Source organism: Podarcis bocagei (genome assembly GCF_964188305.1).
Source record: "Podarcis bocagei genome assembly, chromosome: 5".
NCBI lineage: Eukaryota > Metazoa > Chordata > Lepidosauria > Squamata > Lacertidae > Podarcis > Podarcis bocagei.
This window is the reverse complement of record NC_138129.1, coordinates 3,648,094-3,666,801: the sequence shown is the minus strand read 5'-3', so window position 1 is coordinate 3,666,801 and position 18,708 is coordinate 3,648,094. Positions and strand designations below refer to the sequence as shown.

General features: G+C 48.4%; 1 protein-coding gene across 1 annotated transcript in view; it reads left to right on the top strand.

Moving 5' to 3' along the window:
* Positions 1-17,590, top strand: part of TM9SF4 (transmembrane 9 superfamily member 4) — a 30,028-nt gene extending 12,438 nt beyond the window's left edge. The window contains exons 6-18 of the mRNA XM_081196216.1: positions 1,699-1,822; positions 2,900-3,018; positions 4,122-4,233; positions 5,896-5,966; positions 7,157-7,289; positions 8,155-8,236; positions 8,338-8,413; positions 9,830-9,913; positions 11,376-11,551; positions 13,110-13,173; positions 13,928-14,047; positions 14,507-14,596; positions 15,316-17,590. Of these exons, the coding sequence (XP_081052342.1) occupies positions 1,699-1,822; positions 2,900-3,018; positions 4,122-4,233; positions 5,896-5,966; positions 7,157-7,289; positions 8,155-8,236; positions 8,338-8,413; positions 9,830-9,913; positions 11,376-11,551; positions 13,110-13,173; positions 13,928-14,047; positions 14,507-14,596; positions 15,316-15,465 (1,401 nt within the window). The 3' untranslated portion in view covers positions 15,466-17,590. The remainder of the gene's footprint in view (positions 1-1,698; positions 1,823-2,899; positions 3,019-4,121; positions 4,234-5,895; positions 5,967-7,156; positions 7,290-8,154; positions 8,237-8,337; positions 8,414-9,829; positions 9,914-11,375; positions 11,552-13,109; positions 13,174-13,927; positions 14,048-14,506; positions 14,597-15,315) is intronic.
* The last annotated feature ends 1,118 nt before the right edge of the window (positions 17,591-18,708 follow it).

The window sequence follows — 18,708 nt, the reverse complement described above, 5'->3', positions numbered from 1 at the left end:
CTTGGGTCTCAGCCTGCGTGCCAGGTGGAGTTGGTAGACAGCTGCCCTGGATACAGATTTGACCTGTGCCTCCATGGACAGCTGTGAGTCCAAAATGACTCCCAGGCTGCGCACCTGGTCCTTCAGGGGCACAGTTACCCCATTCAGGACCAGGGAGTCCTCCACACCTGCCCACCTCCTGTCCCCCCAAAACAGTACTTCTGTCTTGTCAGGATTCAACCTCAATCTGTTAGGCGCCATCCATCCTCCAACCTGTGCTTTTGCCTGGAGAAGGGAGGGGATGGTTCAGAGGTGCCACAACAGCACGGACCCTCTGAATTTTACTTGTAGGCACCTGTTTCAGTTGTTGTGGAAAATAAAGCAGTGACCACAGCAGCTCCCTTTAAAGCACACTTTATTTTGCATTGTAATATTGAATGTACCAATCATAGGCCTTTGAACTTTGCTGTGAATGTTGTATGGAAATCTGAGTGCGCATGTGCACACATACCAGAAACTGAAAGGTGACAGGGAGGAAAATTCAGGCGGTGTTTACCACAAACCTGCATGCTGCTCTCCCAAAGTATTTGAGCTGCCTGGACACTAAGCCTGCCCTCTCCTTCCTGCCCTCTGGAGATCAGGTGACACATAGGCTGGTGAATGTGTGAGAGCTGGGAATTACTGTTTATTTGTCAGGCACCTAAAGTTTTTCCTTCTGTGCTGTACAAAGATTTTCGTGCTGTACGGGGATTTTAAAAAGCCAAATGCTGACAGGCTTGCAGCCTGTTACGCCCCATACAAAAGAGGAAGCCTGGATTTTGAGAGCCAAATAAATATTAGCCCAATGGTTTGATATGGGCAATTTATTCTAATTTCCAAATTCTGAATTATCTTCTGCCGGGGGCAGCATCCTAAATGGGTTATTTAACTTGCACAATCACAGCTTAACACGCTGGGCGGCTAGCCAGCTGCAAATGCACAAATTAAATGCACACAAGATGGATTTTCCATGCTGGGTTTTCCTGCTGCGGAAAGCACTTTTAAGCTCTCTGGCTTGCTTTTGGGGCTCTGGGAGGCTCTTGCATGAGACCTAGCAGGCGCCTCCCAGAGCCTCATAAGCAAGTCAGAAAGCTTAAATGCTCTCCGCCTTGCATGGTGGGCAAGGCTCACTCAGTGTGTTGGCACTGGAACGGTAGGGGTGGTTGCACAGGGGCTGGTTCTGGCTATATGTGATATCAGCTTTACACACAATCCCTGGAACCCACCCCCAGGGCAGGTTGTGAGTCTGTAGTTTGATGTACAGTGGCACCTCTGGATGTGAACGGGATCCGTTCCGGAGCCCCGTTCGCATCCTGAGCAGAACGCAACCTGCACGTGCACGGGTCGCAATTTGCTGCTTCTGCACATGCGTGTGACGTCATTTTGAGCGTCTGCACATGTGCGAGAGGCAAAACCCGGAAGTAACCTGTTCCGTTACTTCCGAGTCACCACGGAACGCAACCTGAAAACACTAAACCTGAAGCATATTTAACCCGAGGTATGACTGTATCTTCTAATCTCTACTCCCTTATCATGAAGAGTTTGAGGAGAAGTGCAACACACGAAGGAGACCTCTGAGCCTGCAAACCACTTGGAGAGATAGTGCACATCACCCCAATTAATTTGTATTTTCTTCCTCCAGGGCTTCTAACATCTCTCTTGATATCCCATCTGTTCTAGTTCTACCTGCACAACCACCTCTCCTTCATCCTTTACTACCACAGAGAGGATGTGGAAGAGAACCAAGAGCCCACCTACAGGGTGGTCCGCTTTGAGGTCGTTCCGCAGAGCATTAAGCTTGCTGGTAAGAGAAGAGAGCAAGGGCTTTGTGTTGACTCAAGCTCTGGACTTGAATTAAGAGGGACATTTTGGAGAAGAAAGTACGGGTGAGAGAGGAGATCCCATTGTATGATGTGTTTGGGGTGAGCTATGGGAGGGAGGGAGCAGCTCTTGTTCAATATTGAGGGCATAGCTGTCAACTTTTCCCTTTTCTTGCAAGGAATCCTATTCAGAATAAGGGAATTTCCCTTAAAAAAAGGGAAAAGTTGACAGCTATGCTTGAGGGTTTCTTGCATGTTCTCTCTGGCTGGCTGTAGTCGTGGACCCACAAAGCAGGAAAAGTACACTGAACGGGATCGGGAAACAGGAGCTGTTTGGGACACCAGGGATTTCCTGTTGCCTGCTACTCAAAACAACCCTCTTATCAATCACAGCTCCGACTTCACTTATTGGCAAAAAAACCCCCATGGGCAGGCAGGTGCAGCCAGCCTCGTTCATTTCACAGAAATCACTTAGAAGGGGACCTGCACGTTTTGCAGAGTCACTGCCGGCCAGTGCAAGTGAAGGGTGGGGAACCATAAATTGTTGGGACTCCAGTTTCCCTTGCCCCTGGCCATTGGCTACACTGGGTGTGCAGCTGATGGGAGTCCTCTAGCACCATGAGAAGGGGGTGCATAGGCTTCCATCTCTGGTGTGGCGGGATCAAAGGTCTGACTCCATAAAAAACTGTTTCATGCGTTGCTGCTTTTGCAGCAGGAACATGTTAGGGATACGTAGCTCAGGGCCATAGCTCAGTGGTAGAGCATCAATCCTCAGCATCTCTAGTAGGGTTGGGAGACACTCTGTGTCTGAAATTCTGGAGAGCCTCTGGCAGTCAGTGTAGACAACACTGAGCAAGACGGACCAATGGTCTTACTACAAGGGCAGCTTCCCACATTCCTGTGTATGCGTTTGTTCAACCGAAGGAACATGAGGGGCAGCGCAGCCAGAGGATTGCCACACGAGGCTAGTTGGGGGTGAGGGGACCCCAAGCTTGTATAGGGCCTGGGTCCCTGGAGTCAGGCTGCTGCTTCTGACACGTGAGGGTTTTTTTGCCCCCTAGATCTGAAAGCTGACGAAAAGGGTGCCTGTGTCTTGCCTGAAGCTGCCAACTCCGCTCCTCAAGAGATCGACCCCATGAAGGAGAACAAGCTGCTTTTCACCTACTCTGTGCATTGGGAGGTGAGGGCCGGGTTTTTTATTTGGGGAGGGAGGGGAGAAAGAGGGGAGGAGGTGGAATTGGTGTAGGGGAAATGGTCACTGTGGGGAGAAGGTGTCCGAGGGCTGGGAAACCCTAATTAAAAGAAGAGTGGGAAGCCAGTGTTGGAACATGGATTTGGAGGGCCTCAGCTGTCTTTAAGGGAACTCCTTTCATCTCCTGTACATTTCTTTTAAAAACAAGTAGGTTCTCCACCACAGGTTAAGACTCAACAGGAGAAAGCTTGCTTCAGGTGCCACCTTCGAAGAAAAAATTACGGAGTCACAAAAACACCCTTTCCCAGGTTAGGACTACAACTCCCATCGGTCCCAGCCAGCATGCGCTGATGGAAGCTGCAGTCCAAGGCGTCAGGAGGGCGCCATGTTGAAGAAGCAGAGCTTTTTAGGGGGTGGCACCCATCTTGTGAAAAGCCCTGCTCCATTTCAGCCTTTGGGGAACCTGTTAGGGCGTTTCTGGCTGGTGTGCCTTTTTGTCCCCTAGTCTGCTGCTTTGGAATTTGGCATGATTTGCCTTTTCGTGTCGTTTGTTTATTTATTTATGTACAAGATTTAAATCCCTCTTTCTGCCAAGTGAATTGTAGCATGAACTTAGCAGCCTTTAGACCTCTGGCTGATGCTTGGGCCCAGAGTTTGCAGTCCCAGGGAATCTTGTTGGTTGGAGCTGAATGTACATGCTAACAGGGAAGTGAGCAGAGGAGATCCCAGCTCCCTGCAATTGCTCCTTCCCCGGTCAACAGATGGAGCCGAGCTGATCTTTTCTTGATCTTTAGGATTATTGTCTTGCTTTCTTCTTGGGCAGCGGGGTGTGTTTGTGTTTACATCCAGTGCCAGTCATGCTCTGAGTAGACCCACTGAAATCCATGGGCATGGCTAGCTTGGGGCCATTAATTTCTGAGTGGAACCTAGTTGAATACAACTCCTGTGGGTTATTTCTTTATTCATAAAGCACTGATATGCAGAAAACCAAATACCCCACTTACCCCTTTGCCTCAACTTTCAATCTCCAGCGTGGGAATAATAGTGGACCAACTCAATTAACCTACTAACTAGCTAAACTTCTCCTATAGGAAAGCGACATCAAATGGGCTTCTCGCTGGGACACTTACCTCACAATGAGTGACGTGCAGATCCATTGGTTCTCCATCATTAACTCTGTCGTGGTCGTGTTCTTCCTTTCGGGTAAGAGAGAAGCCAGGGGGTTTTGTTGGGTGGGGAGGGGTGATCTTGCCACTATACGGTAGGAATAGAGACTTAACTAGTCAAGTCGTGTAGACCCAGCTGGGCTATCATTTATGGATATGCTGAGCGAAAGAGTAACAAATCAGAAATAGTCCAGTGGGCTTGGGTTCGCATCCTACCCTCACCACCTGGCCCGATGATCCTGGCTGGGTCTACTACCCATCTAGAAGGACTTTGGAAAGACTGCCTCATAATAAAATAAAAGGGAAACCCTGCGCCAGTAGAAAACCCAACGCATAAGGGCTGCAGTTTCTAGCCCACCTTTTTTCACCCTGTTGTGGAGCCCTTGGTGTACACACACAGTCTCAGGCCTAGAAGGGCACGTTCCACTCTGCCTCCTCATTCTGCTTCATAGGTAGACTCTGAAAGACTGTGAGGGTATTGCAAGGAGGATTGGAAGCTGGTTGTAAATATGTACTGAATGCTTCTGGCACCCGGTCTGGTCACTGCGGTTTTCTTCACCAGCAACTTGTGTGTCCGTCAGTGTCCTTAGCTGCTTGTCTTTGCTCAGTGCCTGGTGCCTGTCTCTCAGTTTTGCTGCCTGCAGATGGGGTTGAGCTGCAGCAGGGCCGGTTTGTGCCTTGCTTTCCCTTCAGTTGTGGCCAAGCAGTGTGGGGTAAGGGCCACAGTCCATGCTGCACTCTGTATGTGCCACTTCCTCGGCATGCCTGTGTCTGGATGGAAACAGCTGCAAGCAATTTTGTGTTGCTACATGAGGGCAGGCAAAGGCACAAGTCTTCCCTTTGACCCGTTTTTGGAAGGAAGGGGCGCCCCCTGGTGCACAACGAGAGCATTGCAAGAAATGAGGGATGTAGTGGTTATTTATTTAAAAAAAAATAAGAATATGTTCAATAAGCATTATCTGCTTAGAATGGAATGGAATGGAATATAACCTTTAGAAGACATATGAACACAACCCTGTACAGTGGACGCTTGGGTTGCGAACGTGATCCATGTGGGATGCACGTTCGCAACCCGCAGCGTTCTCAACCCGCGTCTGTGCTGTTTACCTGGTTGAAAAGAGGTGTAAGGGTATTAACACTGGTGTGATCATAATAAAGTCCTGGGAGTTACAAGGGTTATAACTTAATCTTGAGTATATCCCCGAACAGGTATAGCTCCCTCTGGCTTCCTTTACTTGGCTACCTTGCTTTTGTTCCCTCCTCCCCTTGGGCCCCACTGCCCAACATGGCAGCCCGTGAAAGAGACACTTTTAAAATGCCCCTGAAGAGGAAAAGAATGGCTTGCACTGAAATCAACCCCCCTGCCCTCCAAGGTCCTGTCCAAGTGGCGACTTCCTCTGCTTTTGCTGCGGCCCCATGTGTGTTAGCAGAAGGTGTGAGAAAATGTGAAAATGAATACTTGTAGCAGCAGCAGCAGCACCTCCTTTGGTGTAGGGGACTCAAAAGTGCAATTCTTGCTGTGAGAACCCATTGCTACTGTCTGAGGACATGTGGGCAGATGTGGACGGTGGGGGACTCTGTGTCGACTGACGCATCACTCCTCATGACCCTCTGCTCCTGTATGCTGCTGGCTTGCAGATGCTTAGGTGCTCAGTGGAATAAACTGCAGTTCATTCATTCCAGGTCTTATTCGTTTCAGGTATTCTCAGCATGATCATCATCCGGACGCTCCGGAAGGATATTGCCAACTACAACAAGGAAGATGACATTGTACGAGAAGCATGATGTGCTTGGGGCTGGCAGGTGGGGTGGGGTGGAGAGGGAGTGGGGACCCTTCCTTGCATCTTGAGAACGTTCCCAGACTCTCCTTTTGAGAAGGGTAGAGGGGAGGTAGCCAAGGAAATGGGTAGAGAATGTAAGAGGAGCTCAGCTGGATTAAATCCAACTTTATTCAGCACTGGGTTTCTCATAACACTGGTCTTGAAAGACCTACATCGGCTCCCAGTATGTTTCTGAGCACAATTCAGAGGGTTGGTGCTGACCTTTAAAGTCCTAAATGGCCTCGGCCCAGTATCCCTGAAGCAGCGGCTCCACCCCCATCATTCTGCTCGGATACTGAGGTCCAGCGCCGAGGGCCTTCTGGCGGTTCCCTCACTGCGAGAAGCAGAGTTACAGGGAACCAGGCAGAGGGCCTTCTCAGTGGTGGCGCCCGCCCTGTGGAATGCCCTCCCACCAGATGTCAAAGAGAAGAACCAACTACCAGACTTTTAGAAGACATCTGAAGGCAGCCCTGTTTAGGGAAGCTTTTAATGTTTGATGCATTACTGTGTTTTGATATTTTGTTGGGGGCTGCCCAGAGTGGCTGGGGAGGCCCAGCCAGATGGGCAGGGTATAAATAATAAATTATTATTATTATTATTATTATTATTATTATTATTATTATTATTATTATTATTATTATTATTATTATTATTATGTCAGCCAGGCGAGTGCCTCTGGGAAGCCCATTGGAGCAAGGCTGAACCTGGAGGTAGCACATAGCTATATTGTCCAGTAGCCACCTGGTCACTTTCTGCTGTTCACCTGACCGATCCCTTTTTTAAAGCGCTGCTGTGTCTTGTGGCATCAAAGTCCATAGCTAGTGATGTGGGTAGAGAGTCCCTTGCTAGTTCCAGAGTTCATACTGGGGCTTAGCCACTTAACGGCAGATTCTCGGCAGACCTTGCCAGGCCTGCCTTCTCATTCCTTGCTGGGGTGAAACACTTTTCAGGTGCAGGCAGTAACCAGAAGGCCTTAAGGTTTTGTGAAATGTGGTGACTCGCTGCAAAAAAATCCTTTGGGGAGGGGAGGACATGCTCTGTACATCTCTGTGGCAGTGGGGAGGGGGGAGAGAAGTGTACGTGGCAGTCCCTTTCGTGGGGCTTGATTTCAATCCCCCTGTGTGTCGATTTTCCCTGCAGGAAGACACCATGGAGGAATCTGGGTGGAAACTGGTGCACGGTGATGTGTTCAGGCCGCCTCAATATCCCATGATCCTCAGCTCCCTCCTGGGCTCCGGAATCCAGCTCTTTTGCATGATCCTGATTGTTATTTGTGAGTATCCCGCCTGGGGGTGCTTCTTTGTGAAAAGGGGGCAGGGGAGAAGAGACTCTACAGGCTAAGGAGGAAACTACAACTAATCCAGAATGCGGCAACTAGACTGGTGACTGGGGGCGGCCACCGAGACCACATAACACCGGTCTTGAAAGACCTACATTGGCTCCCAGTACGTTTCCGAGCACAATTCAAAGTGTTGGTGCTGACCTTTAAAGCCCTAAACGGCCTCGGTCCTGTATCCCTCAAGGAGCGTCTCCAACCCCATCATTCAGCCCGGACACTTGAGGTCCAGCGCCGAGGGCCTTCTGGCGGTTCCCTCGCTGCGAGAAGCAAAGCTGCAGGGAACCAGGCAGAGGGCCTTCTCGGTAGTGATGCCCACCCTGTGGAACGCCCTCCCACCAGATGTCAAAGAGATAAACAACTACCTGACATTTAGAAGACATCTGAAGGCAGCCCTGTTTAGGGAAGTTTTTAATGTGTGACATTTTAATGTATTTTTCATCTTTGTTGGAAGCCGCCCAGAGTTGCTGGGGAGACCCAGCCAGATGGGCGGGGTACAAATTAATAATAATAATAATAATAATAATAATAATAATAATAATAATAATAATTATTATTATTATTATTATTATTATTATTATTATTATTAATTTTCATGACTGCTCGCTAACCCACTTCAAGCCTGTTTGAAAAAACAAGTGGGGATAGAAAATTTGAAAAATAGTGGTGAACAAATGTGCTTTGTGAATACTCAGCAAAGCACACACACCCCTTCTCAGTGTGCAAGGGGCAGGTTGGCTTTCTGTAGCGGAGCATTGGTTTGTGAGTGGTGGGCTTTAATCCTCCTTGCCTTGCCTTTCAGTTGTGGCCATGCTGGGGATGCTGTCTCCTTCCAGCCGAGGTGCCCTGATGACCACAGCCTGCTTCCTCTTCATGTTCATGGGGTAAGTGGTGTGGCTTGTCCTTTGCGGCAGCCAGCATCCCTCTGCCTGACCTGTGATGGGAGGTAACCTTCTGCTTCTCCTCTCTGTGTCCTCTGCACTAGGGTTTTTGGTGGTTTCTCCGCTGGCCGACTCTATCGGACACTGAAAGGCCACCGGTGGAAGAAAGGGGCTTTCTGCGTAAGTGATACTGATCTTCACAAACCCCAAGGGACTTGGGAAGGTGCATGAGGGCAAACTGCAGAGCCTCATTTGTTTCTGATGATGAAATAACCACTGTGGCTGTTGGAAGGGGCCCTGGCATAACCTCGGGATAGAGTTGCTGGGGGTGTGATGCCTTGGAATCTGACCTTTGCATTACAACAGAAAACAGGCATAATAGAAGAAATCAGGCTTTGGGGAGGGGAAAAGGGGCACAGTGAAAATGATTTCTTGCTGCCGCCTCCTGTTTTATTTATCATTGGTGGGTTTTATGATATTGATTTATTTTGTTCTAGATTTTTATTAGTGTTTGCCATTAAAATGTTGCTTGCCACCCTGGGGCTCCAGAGTGAAGAGAGGACTACAGATTCCTTAAATAAATAAGTTGTAGTTGGCTGTTTGAATAACTCCTGCAGCTTTGCAGGTCCCTGCTGCTTTTGCTTCTGACTGACTTGGCAAGGCCTGGCTGCTTCTCCACATCAAATCTTGTGTTTAGTCTCTGCTCTGGGACTTCACTGTTTGCTTCTGGGATGCTTTCAGACTTTTACCCCACAGCATCAGGAGTGCAAACTGAGATGAGGATGATTCCTAGCATTTTTAGGTAGGTCGGTCGGTAGCAATTTTATGTGTTTATTACTGGAAGTCCCTTTTGATAAAACTGAAAGGAAGTACCTTTGAGTGTGCAGAGACTTTGCACTGCTTCTCCCGTTGCAATCTTTACAACAATCCCGTGTGGCTGGTCAATATTGTTATCACCATGTTGCTGTTGGCATGCACCCAAGGAAACGGGAGCAATTGGCAGGCCCCCAGCTGGCTCCAGCCCACCGGCCGGTGTGCCACACAAACTCCGGTCGTTGGTGCAGCATAAATCTGCAACCCAGGCTTTAGAAGACGGAGCACGCTATCCAGCAGAGAAACGCTGCACAAACTGAAGTGGCAGGAGAGACTGTGTGAGCATATTTACAAGCAGGCTTATTCAGCGTAGATCAGGACAAAAGGAAACATGTCTGATCTCCTTCGTGTCCAAAGCAAAACAGAAAGCTGTACACAAACGGAAGTTGCCAGCATACAATGCTGGTGTGTGTTACAGGCATGGGACACGCAATAGTCCCATGTCTGTTCCTTAAGATGGAATGGAACATCCCAACAGTTGCAGGTGCTGAAGCAGTGTGTGTTGAGGGGACTAATCTGTGGCAGATCTGGAATTTGAATTGGGGCTTTGTGAGCCATAGCTTGGTCTGTGGATCACCGGCTCTTGCAGGGGCTCTCAGGCTGCTGCCTTCTGCGCCTGGTGCTGTGAAGTGGCGTAGAAACTGCATTAGGTTCCTTGGATGAGCCTTGCTGACACCGTCTGCCACTGTCATCATTCAGTCCTGCTTGTTTTGCTCCTTGCAGACAGCCACCCTGTACCCAGGAGTCGTCTTTGGGATATGCTTCATCCTGAACTGTTTCATCTGGGGCAAGCACTCGTCGGGAGCGGTATGTATCTTCCCACCTCACTTTGCTCTCTCTGGAAACACTTGGCTCGGTCTACTCTTTTCTAACTCTTATATTCATAATTTGTGTGTGTTTATATGTTCTGAGACATAAGAAATGTTGGTTAGCTCTTTTAAGCTCCTCATATACTTTGCCTTCCCTAATATACACATAGGGACGCGGGTGGTGCTGTGGGTTAAACCACAGAGTCTAGGGCTTGCTGATCAGAAGGTCAGCGGTTCGAATCCCCGTGACGGGGTGAGCTCCTGTTGCTCGGTCCCTGCTCCTGCCAACCTAGCAGTTCGAAAGCATGCCAGTGCAAGTAGATAAATAGGTACCGCTCCGGCGGGAAGGTAAAGGGCGTTTCCGTGCGCTGCTCTGGTTCGCCAGAAGCGGCTTAGTCATGCTGGCCACATGACCCAGAAGCTGTATGCCGGCTCCCTCGGCCAGTAAAGCGAGATGAGCACCGCAACCCCAGAGTCAGCCACGACTGGACCTAATGGTCAGGGTCCCTTTACCTTTACCAATATACACATACTACTACTACTACTACTACTACTAATAATAATAATTTGTTTCTTGTACCCCCACCCATCTGACTGGGTTGCCCCAGCCATTCTGGGCAGCTTCCGACAGAATATAAAAGAACATAACAAAACACGAGACCTTAAAAGCTTCCTGATACATTCTGTGAAATTATCTCCCTCCCCTCAGGCCCCACCCCCAAGAGGATGCTGCCATTTCTGTAGCTATTAAAAAAGACATTTAAGAACAATTTTCTAAATCTTGATTTTTCCAAAATATTCTGTGAAATACGCAAGCAGGACACATTTTGAACATTAGGAATTAGGAAACCGCGTTAGCTGCCTGGTGTTGCATTCATTTCCCCCCCTGGCAGGCAGGTTCTCTTAGACTCACCTTCACCAATCTGGTGTCTTCCAGATCAGGGAGCCCTTTCTGGCTGGTGGACCAGATCTTTATCTCCTGGGCCAAATCTGGCAGATGTGCAGAGCCCGGGATCCAGTTGTGCCGGCCGCACCAGTCTTTTCAAGTGCTTTTGCCCAGCAGGGAGTGTGTCTTTGAACTGTGACAATGCCTCTTGCCTGCCAGGTTGGGGAGAGGGGTGTGTGGCTGTAACCGTGCATGGAAACCTCTGGCTTTTATGTGGGCAACTGCTCCAAAAAAATAAAAGAATCTCACCTGTTTCTCTAGCTTCACCTGCCATTATTATATGGTCCCCCAAAGGCTTCCCAGCAGGGAATGAGGTGCTTGGACTGCGAAAGTTTCCCCACTCCTTCTCTAAAGAAATGCTAGGCCATAGTATCGCCTTGCAAACCTTCCGTCTTGATGCTCTGGGGCAAAGGGGGGGGGGGCTCCAGGTACATCTTGCCTTGCCGGGTCCCGTTCAGCTATTGCCGTACCTTCTGCCAGCCACCCGTTCTAAGCGTTGGGTTGCCGTTTTCAGGTCCCTTTCCCCACCATGGCGGCTCTCCTTTGCATGTGGTTCGGCATCTCCTTGCCCCTAGTCTACCTGGGATACTACTTTGGATTTCGCAAGCAGCCTTACGACAATCCTGTGCGGACCAATCAGATTCCAAGGCAGATTCCGGAGCAGAGGTGGTACATGAATCGATTCGTCGGGTGAGTGACCCAGAAAACCCTTTCCTGCGCAGCTGGGCCAAATGACAGTTGGGTAGCTCTTTTCTTCTTTTTGGAGATCAGTGAGCAAATTGCTGCAGAAAAGTTTGGAAAGATCCTTAGGCCCTTCCACTGCCAGCTCAGGCAGTAAAGCATGAGACTCTCAGGGTCATGGGTTCAAATTCCACAGGGCAGAAAGATTCCTGCCCTGCAGGTGGATGAGCCAGATGACCCTTGGGGTCCCTTCCAACTCTACAATTCTAGGATTTGATGATTCTAAATAGGAGCTGGAGCACTGCTGCTGCTGCTGGGTTTGGGGTGACGTTCAGTTGAGCTACCCAGAATTTGATGGCTCCGTCTAAGGGCTTATTTCTAAAAGGATGTGTTGTTCCATTGCTGGAAGGGAAGGCTTTCTAGTGATGGCAAGCAGTTCTGCCTCTCGGACGGCTTGTCATGTATCATCATAGTTTAGAGGTCCCGGGCCCTAAGGAAGTTAGACTATCCTCCACCAGGGCCAGGGCCTTCTCAGTCATGGCTCCGACCTGGTGGAATGCTCTGTCCCATGAGACTGGGGCCCTGCAGGATTTAACTTCCTTCCGTAGGGACTGTAAGACAGAGCTATTTCACCTGGCTTTCAATTGGAACTTAGCCTGATCTTTTATTCCCCTTCCTTCTTTCCCTCCCTCTCCCCTTTTTATGAATATTACCTGCTCTGGGATCCCACAGCTAATTCTCCCCTGGCCTCCTCGCTGGCCCAAATAGGACTAACTTAGCCAGCTAGCCCTGGTGATCATCCAATGTTTATTGGATGGATTTCCCCCCTAAATTGACTTTTGAATTCTGAATTTATTATTCACGTTTTATACTGTATTTTATGCTGTTTTTTGTTGCATCAATTAGGTGTTTTAAATTTGTTGTTAGCCGCCCTGAGCCCGGTTTTCTGAACCAGAAAGGGCGGGGTATAAATACAAAATTATTATTATATTATTATATTGCTGCCACCACCAGCACCCCAGTCAGCTGGATCATCTGCAGCCAACCAGGGTGGGGCTCAGGCACTTTGAGTGGCAGAAAATGAAAAGATGGTAACTGTAGCTCAGTGCCAGATCATATGTTTTGGAGCCAGGTGATGCCAGGTTCAGTCCGGGTCATGTCCTGTTGAAAGGCTCTTGGATTACAGAGTTCAGAAAGCTGCTGTCTGTCAGTTTTGTCACCAACTCTGTGCTGGATGGCTCAAAATGCAGAGCTTCCTAACTTTCTTACAGCCCCAGAGCTGGAATAGATGGGAACATAGACTTACGGATGGCCACTCCCCATAGTAACCAAATGAAATACTAGTTTCTGGGGGAGGAAAGGCAGCCTAGAGCTGTTGCCTGCAGGCCCTGCTTGTGGGCTTCCTGGAAGCGGCTGGCTGGCTGTTGTCAGAAACTGTGCTTGACTAGATGACCTTGGATCTTATCCAGCTGGCCTGCTCTTAGGTTTGCAATGTGTGCAGCCCTAACTAGCATTACTGGATCTACACCTGCTCCTACAGTAACCAAATTCTGTCTCTCATCTTTAGGATCCTTATGGCTGGAATTCTGCCTTTCGGAGCCATGTTCATTGAACTTTTCTTCATCTTCAGCGTAAGCGCCATTGCTGCTCTCTTCTTTTCTAACATGGGCTTTCCAGAGAGATGCACCATATGCCTTTTAAAGAGTGGTGTTGGGATGGGGTCTGTCAGAACAAACAGGACTTTTATTCAGCTCAGATCTGGCACCTCTCAAGTGGTTGCCATTGCTATTCTAAGAGAACCAGGGAGAAGTTAATGGTGAGCTCCAGCCCCTCTTTTTCTAGAAAAATAGCACTGAGAACAAGAGTGTTTTTGGGTGGGTGTGCACAGGATGAAGAATGCTTGCTGTTCCTTGTCAAGTCTTCTGGGCTTTGCACTCTAGGTTGAGATGTGGCCCTGCAGAGCCTTCCAGTATCAGTCATGGCAGCCCCAGATATTGAGCTGCAACATTTTGCTTCTTTAACTGTCTCCAATTGGGGAATGCCTTGCAAGAAGGGATGGGTGCAAGACAGAGATGCCTTTCATGAGCGTAGAACGGATCCAGGATCCCTTACAATTCTCCTGAGGAAATGGTCCAGCAGAACAGAAAATGCAACTTAGTTCTGGGAGACCTGTCTAGAGCCAACTCAGTTACACAAGCAATTGAAGAATCCCCCGATTCTTTGAGGAAAAGCCATGGTTAAAGTGGAGAGAATTGGCTAGAGGTTTGTGATGTAGGTTTGCTTCGCTGCCTTTTTCTGCGAAGCGATAAGCTTCTTGTGTATCAAGAGCTGTCCCACCATACTCATGTCTCCTCCTTTGTGCACATCTTCTTCTCTCGAATCCAGGCAATTTGGGAGAACCAGTTCTACTACCTCTTTGGCTTCCTCTTCTTGGTGTTCATCATTCTCGTGGTCTCTTGCTCCCAGATCAGCATCGTCATGGTGTACTTCCAGCTCTGTGCAGAGGTAATAGAGCAGATTAATCCTGGGGTTGTCGTTGGGGGGTTGCAGGGAATGGAACACAGTTCTACAAGGTGCTTCAAAAGGAAACATGGATCAGATTTAGGCAGAGAGACAGAGCTCCTGTCCTCAAGTATACAAGCCAGTTAATATATTCATCTGAATTGATCAGTAATGCTTTTCCAGAACTGCACAAGAAAGCCAGCATATCCTGGAGGAAAGTCGGCTTTTCCCTGGCATGCTAATTTACTGTGTGCAAGGAGGGTTTTTGGCTTGTGTTTCTGCGAGGAAGAATTTACACTTTGACGTGTCTGGAGAGTCTGGCTTCAGCTTGCAGTCTTGCCTAGTTTGAAGAGAACCGCAAAACAGTGCAAAACAGTGGATGCCCAAACACGACTGGGCACCTGCGAGGGTTGTTGAGAGTGCTGGCAGAATGATGCTGTATGTCTTTCCTTCGTTTGGCAGGATTACCGATGGTGGTGGAGGACTTTCCTAGTGTCCGGAGGTTCTGCCTTCTATGTGTTGATTTACGCAGTCTTCTACTTTGTGAATAAGGTACTGCTGCTATTTTCACCAGATCTGAATCCTACACTCAGTAACTATTTATTAGGCTGCGATATCTGGTCAGGGAGGCTGTCGAGTGGCAAAACTTGCTGCTCTTCAGCACTTCGGGTGGGAGATAAATAAATATATATTTTTTTAATTTATACCCCACCCTTCCCGGTTCAAAAACTGGGCTCAGGGCAGCTAACAACAAATTTAAAACACTTAATTATAAAGACAGCATAAAATACAGTATAAAAACATGAATGGCAATAAAATTCAAAAATCAATTAGATAATCCCCAGGGCTAGCTGGCTGAATTGGTCCTACTTGGGCCAGCGAGGAGGCCAGGGGAGAATTGGCTGTGGGGTCTCAGAGCGGGTGATCTTCATACAAGGGGAGGGGGAGGGAAGAGAAGGGAAGGGAAGGGAAATAAAAGATCAGGCTGAATTCGAATTAAAGGCCAGGTGGAATAGCTCTGTCTTACAGGCCCGACAGAAGGAGATTAAATCCTGAAGGGCCCTAGTCTCATGGGACAGAGCATTCCACCAGGTCGGAGCCATCACTGAGAAGGCCCTGGCCCTGATGGGATGTTCCATGATACACAACATGGTTGAGGTGGGAGGCCAAGGGAGGTTCCCACCCTGCTTTTCCTTGGGTTAGGAGGGCTACTGCAGAGGCTTTGGCGCACGCTTCCTCTGCCCTGACCTCCTTCTGGTTCTCTCTTGCAGCTGGACATTGTCGAGTTCATTCCTTCCTTGCTGTACTTCGGCTACACAGCTCTCATGGTGCTGTCCTTCTGGCTCTTGACGGGGACCATTGGCTTCTATGCAGCCTACATGTTTGTCCGCAAGATTTACGCTGCTGTGAAAATAGACTGAAGATGCTCTGGCGCCATGTGGCACAAAGCAGCTGGTCCCCTCTGTTTCCTCCTAGGAAGGAAGTGGGGAACTCTCTCTCTCTCCCCCTCTCTCCTGTTTCTCCCAAGGAAACAAAACCCGGCTGGAGTGGGGGACACAAGGAATAAAAATAGTTCAATTTTTTGGAATGTAACCTTTGGCACAGCGTCCGTGGAATCGGGTTTCTTGGTGGGGAGGGTGTGTAGATACTTTGCATTTTAACTTTTATCCTATTCTGGTTATAAGGGATTTATTTTCTCTCTTCTTTTTTAGCCGAGACACATTCCCCTCAATGAGTAATCTTTCTCCCTCCTCCCTTTTCGTCTAATTCATTTTCTGTAATGACAGTAATAGGAGATTGCAATGGTTACAAATTCACGAATGAGTTTGGGGAAGATTCATCCTTTGGTGATGGCACAGCGTAGCCTTTTGCTGTGCCTTTGCTTGGGGCAAGACAGTAGAAAGAAGGTCTGCTGCCGCCTCATCATGCTCCAGTTCCGGCAAGTGCAGTTTTCTCACGGAGGGCTCTCAGACTGCCTGCCCTGGGCTGCTTGATGCTGGGAGTGTCACAGTGCAGGTGGTGGCAGACACCTATTGTCTTAGGACACTCACTTGCTTTGAACCACGATAAACTGATGATGTGGAACCACTGCCTGCTGAAAAATGGAACGGGCCTGCAAACTGGAGGAAGGCTACTTGGAAGTCCTGGGGGAACCCCAGGGGATTTCTCAACACTGGGATTTGGGTGAGGTTTAGAGACTGGAAAACGTGCTCTGTTGTTCATGTGCCAAGGAATCCATGGCTCAGATGTTGGAAACTGCTGCTGTAATGTGCAAGAGAGGGGAGGGAACTGGGAGAGCTCTGTTCCCCTGACCCCAATGTCAAAAGAAAGGAATTGTTCTCCCTTCCTACCCCATTTCCCTGCACATTTGGCCGACCCGCTTTTCTCACTTGTTCAGTTCTGTCTCTCCCTCCAGAAATTGAAGTGCATTGGCAGCTTTACTCTCGTCTTCTATGTGAACTAGGTTACGTAGTCACAAGACCAAGGTTATACTATCAAATTATATTTTAGCCAAGCACAATGGATCTCGGTCTCCCTTCTCAGAGACAGGAGCACCCCGCTCTCTCTCCTGCTCGTAGTGCGCTGCGCATCGCAAACGAGCCTGAATCAATTTACTGGGAGATGGTTGTAAACACTTCTTTTGGTAAACAGAAACTTGCTTATTTGTAATCAGAATTACAATACTGGAATTATTATTATTTTTTCAATTGCTGAAAATTAGGTCTGATTGTGGAATGGTCTAGTTGCAGCTTTCTGCTTTATGAACGAGCTGTTCCGGCAAAAGTGGGTATGCCATGGGTGGGGTGGGGGAAGGGAGGCATGCACGGGGGGGGGGGGCATTTTTTCCATGGAAAATTAATCTCTTTGGGAACATATATTTAAGATCGTTAAACATGTATTTGTTATCAATGATGATGCCTCTTATGTGTGTCTTAATTTACCTGCCTTGTGGTAACTGCAGGAAACTACTGGGGTGAGCCTGCAGACTAGCCTGCAGGCTCACAGGGAATGAGGAGCTTGCTTGTGCATTGCTCCTCTGCCCACCCATTGCTTCCTTGCCCCCCATGCCAAAGCCACGCCAGCCACGAATCAAGGTCTGACAAAGGGGGAGCCATGGCATTTACTACTTTTGCTATGGATCCCTTGGTGAACTCTGATCTGAGCTACCATTAGGGTACTTGGCTAGGGCCTGGAGTCTACTAATTCTGCGCACCAGCAGAAGCCGAGGTATGGAAGAGTTCCAGCTAGTGCAACAGGCTCCACCACCCAATGCGCCCTTGCAATTCATTCCGATGAATTGGGAGAAACCCCAGAACAGCAGGGCAGGGAGGAGGGTGGATTGTTCCGTGTGGAAAGTAGGAAGTCTTGCGCTGACATAATGATCAGAAGAGTGCAATGTTGATTTATTCCCCAAGTCCTTTCTTCCCCGTCCATGATTTTCTTTTTCCAACCAGAACTGCTCTATCCCTGGCCTTCCACTATGTTTCTCGTATTTTTTAATGTATTGTTTGAGCCCAACTGTAAATAAATATGCTGTTGTTGTCATTGTGTCTTTGATTGTGCAACTTTAGCCATGGGTGAGCTGTCTTAGGTTTCCAAGTTGCAGGTGACATAACTTGCATTTGCTCTGCTGTTAATCATTCTGATCACATCATTTGCCAAAAACTATGTTCTGTGCGAAGGGAAACTTTGCCATGGACGTCTGAGCTGGCAAGAGGAAGAATGCCCATCTTCTCCCTGCAGGACAGCCATTCTAGAAGCTACCTGATGGCTTCATTCCATTTCCGGGTTGGGTGGGTCTACTTCCCACCGGATTCCCTACTGCTTCTATCCTTGAAGGGGTGAGGTTCTGAGTAGTCCCTGTCTCACTGAAACCATATATGGAGAGTGTTGGGTTTACCATTTAGTTTCTTAAATATTGCCTTTAAATGTATGGAATAAGTTTGACCCTACCACAGCCGCCAGCACAAACTTGAAAAGGTCTTATGTCATTCAAGGTGGTATTTCAAAGCCCAAAAAGAGATCAAGACTTGGGGAAGATCTCTTATTCTTTGCAAGGGAGATACCGTATTTTTTGCTCTGTAACACGCACCCGACCATAACACGCACGTAGTTTTTAGAGGAGGAAAATCCGTAGGCATGCCACCCGTAGGCATTCCCTCCATAACACGCACAGACATTTTCCCTTACTTTTTAGGAGGAAAAAAGTGAGTGTTATGGTGCAAAAAATACGGTAAGTCTTATCAACAGTAATTTTACTAGTCTGTTATATTCCATGTCACTGGCATTTAAATATAAACAAGTAGGACCAAAAACAAAATGTTGCTGTATGTCCCAACCCCTCTAAGCACTCGTTTGTTCAGGGTTGAAGCAGCAAGTTACTTCCTCCACTCTTGTTCAATCAATCCTGCCCCGCCCCCCCCCCCAGTCTTATACTTTTCCAGCTAACAATTCACAAAGGCTTCTTAAGCCCACTAAATATGTTCACTCTACATAGAAGTCTATCTAGGAACCACTATTCCATTTGCAGGTGCTTGTTTCATAGTAGCACACACTCAGCTTGCTGTGGCTGGCATCCATCTCTTTCAAGAGAAGTAAGAGTACACCTCGGGGGGGGGGAGTCAAACCGCTGGAGAATCACAGCACCTGCTGTGGCAGCCGAA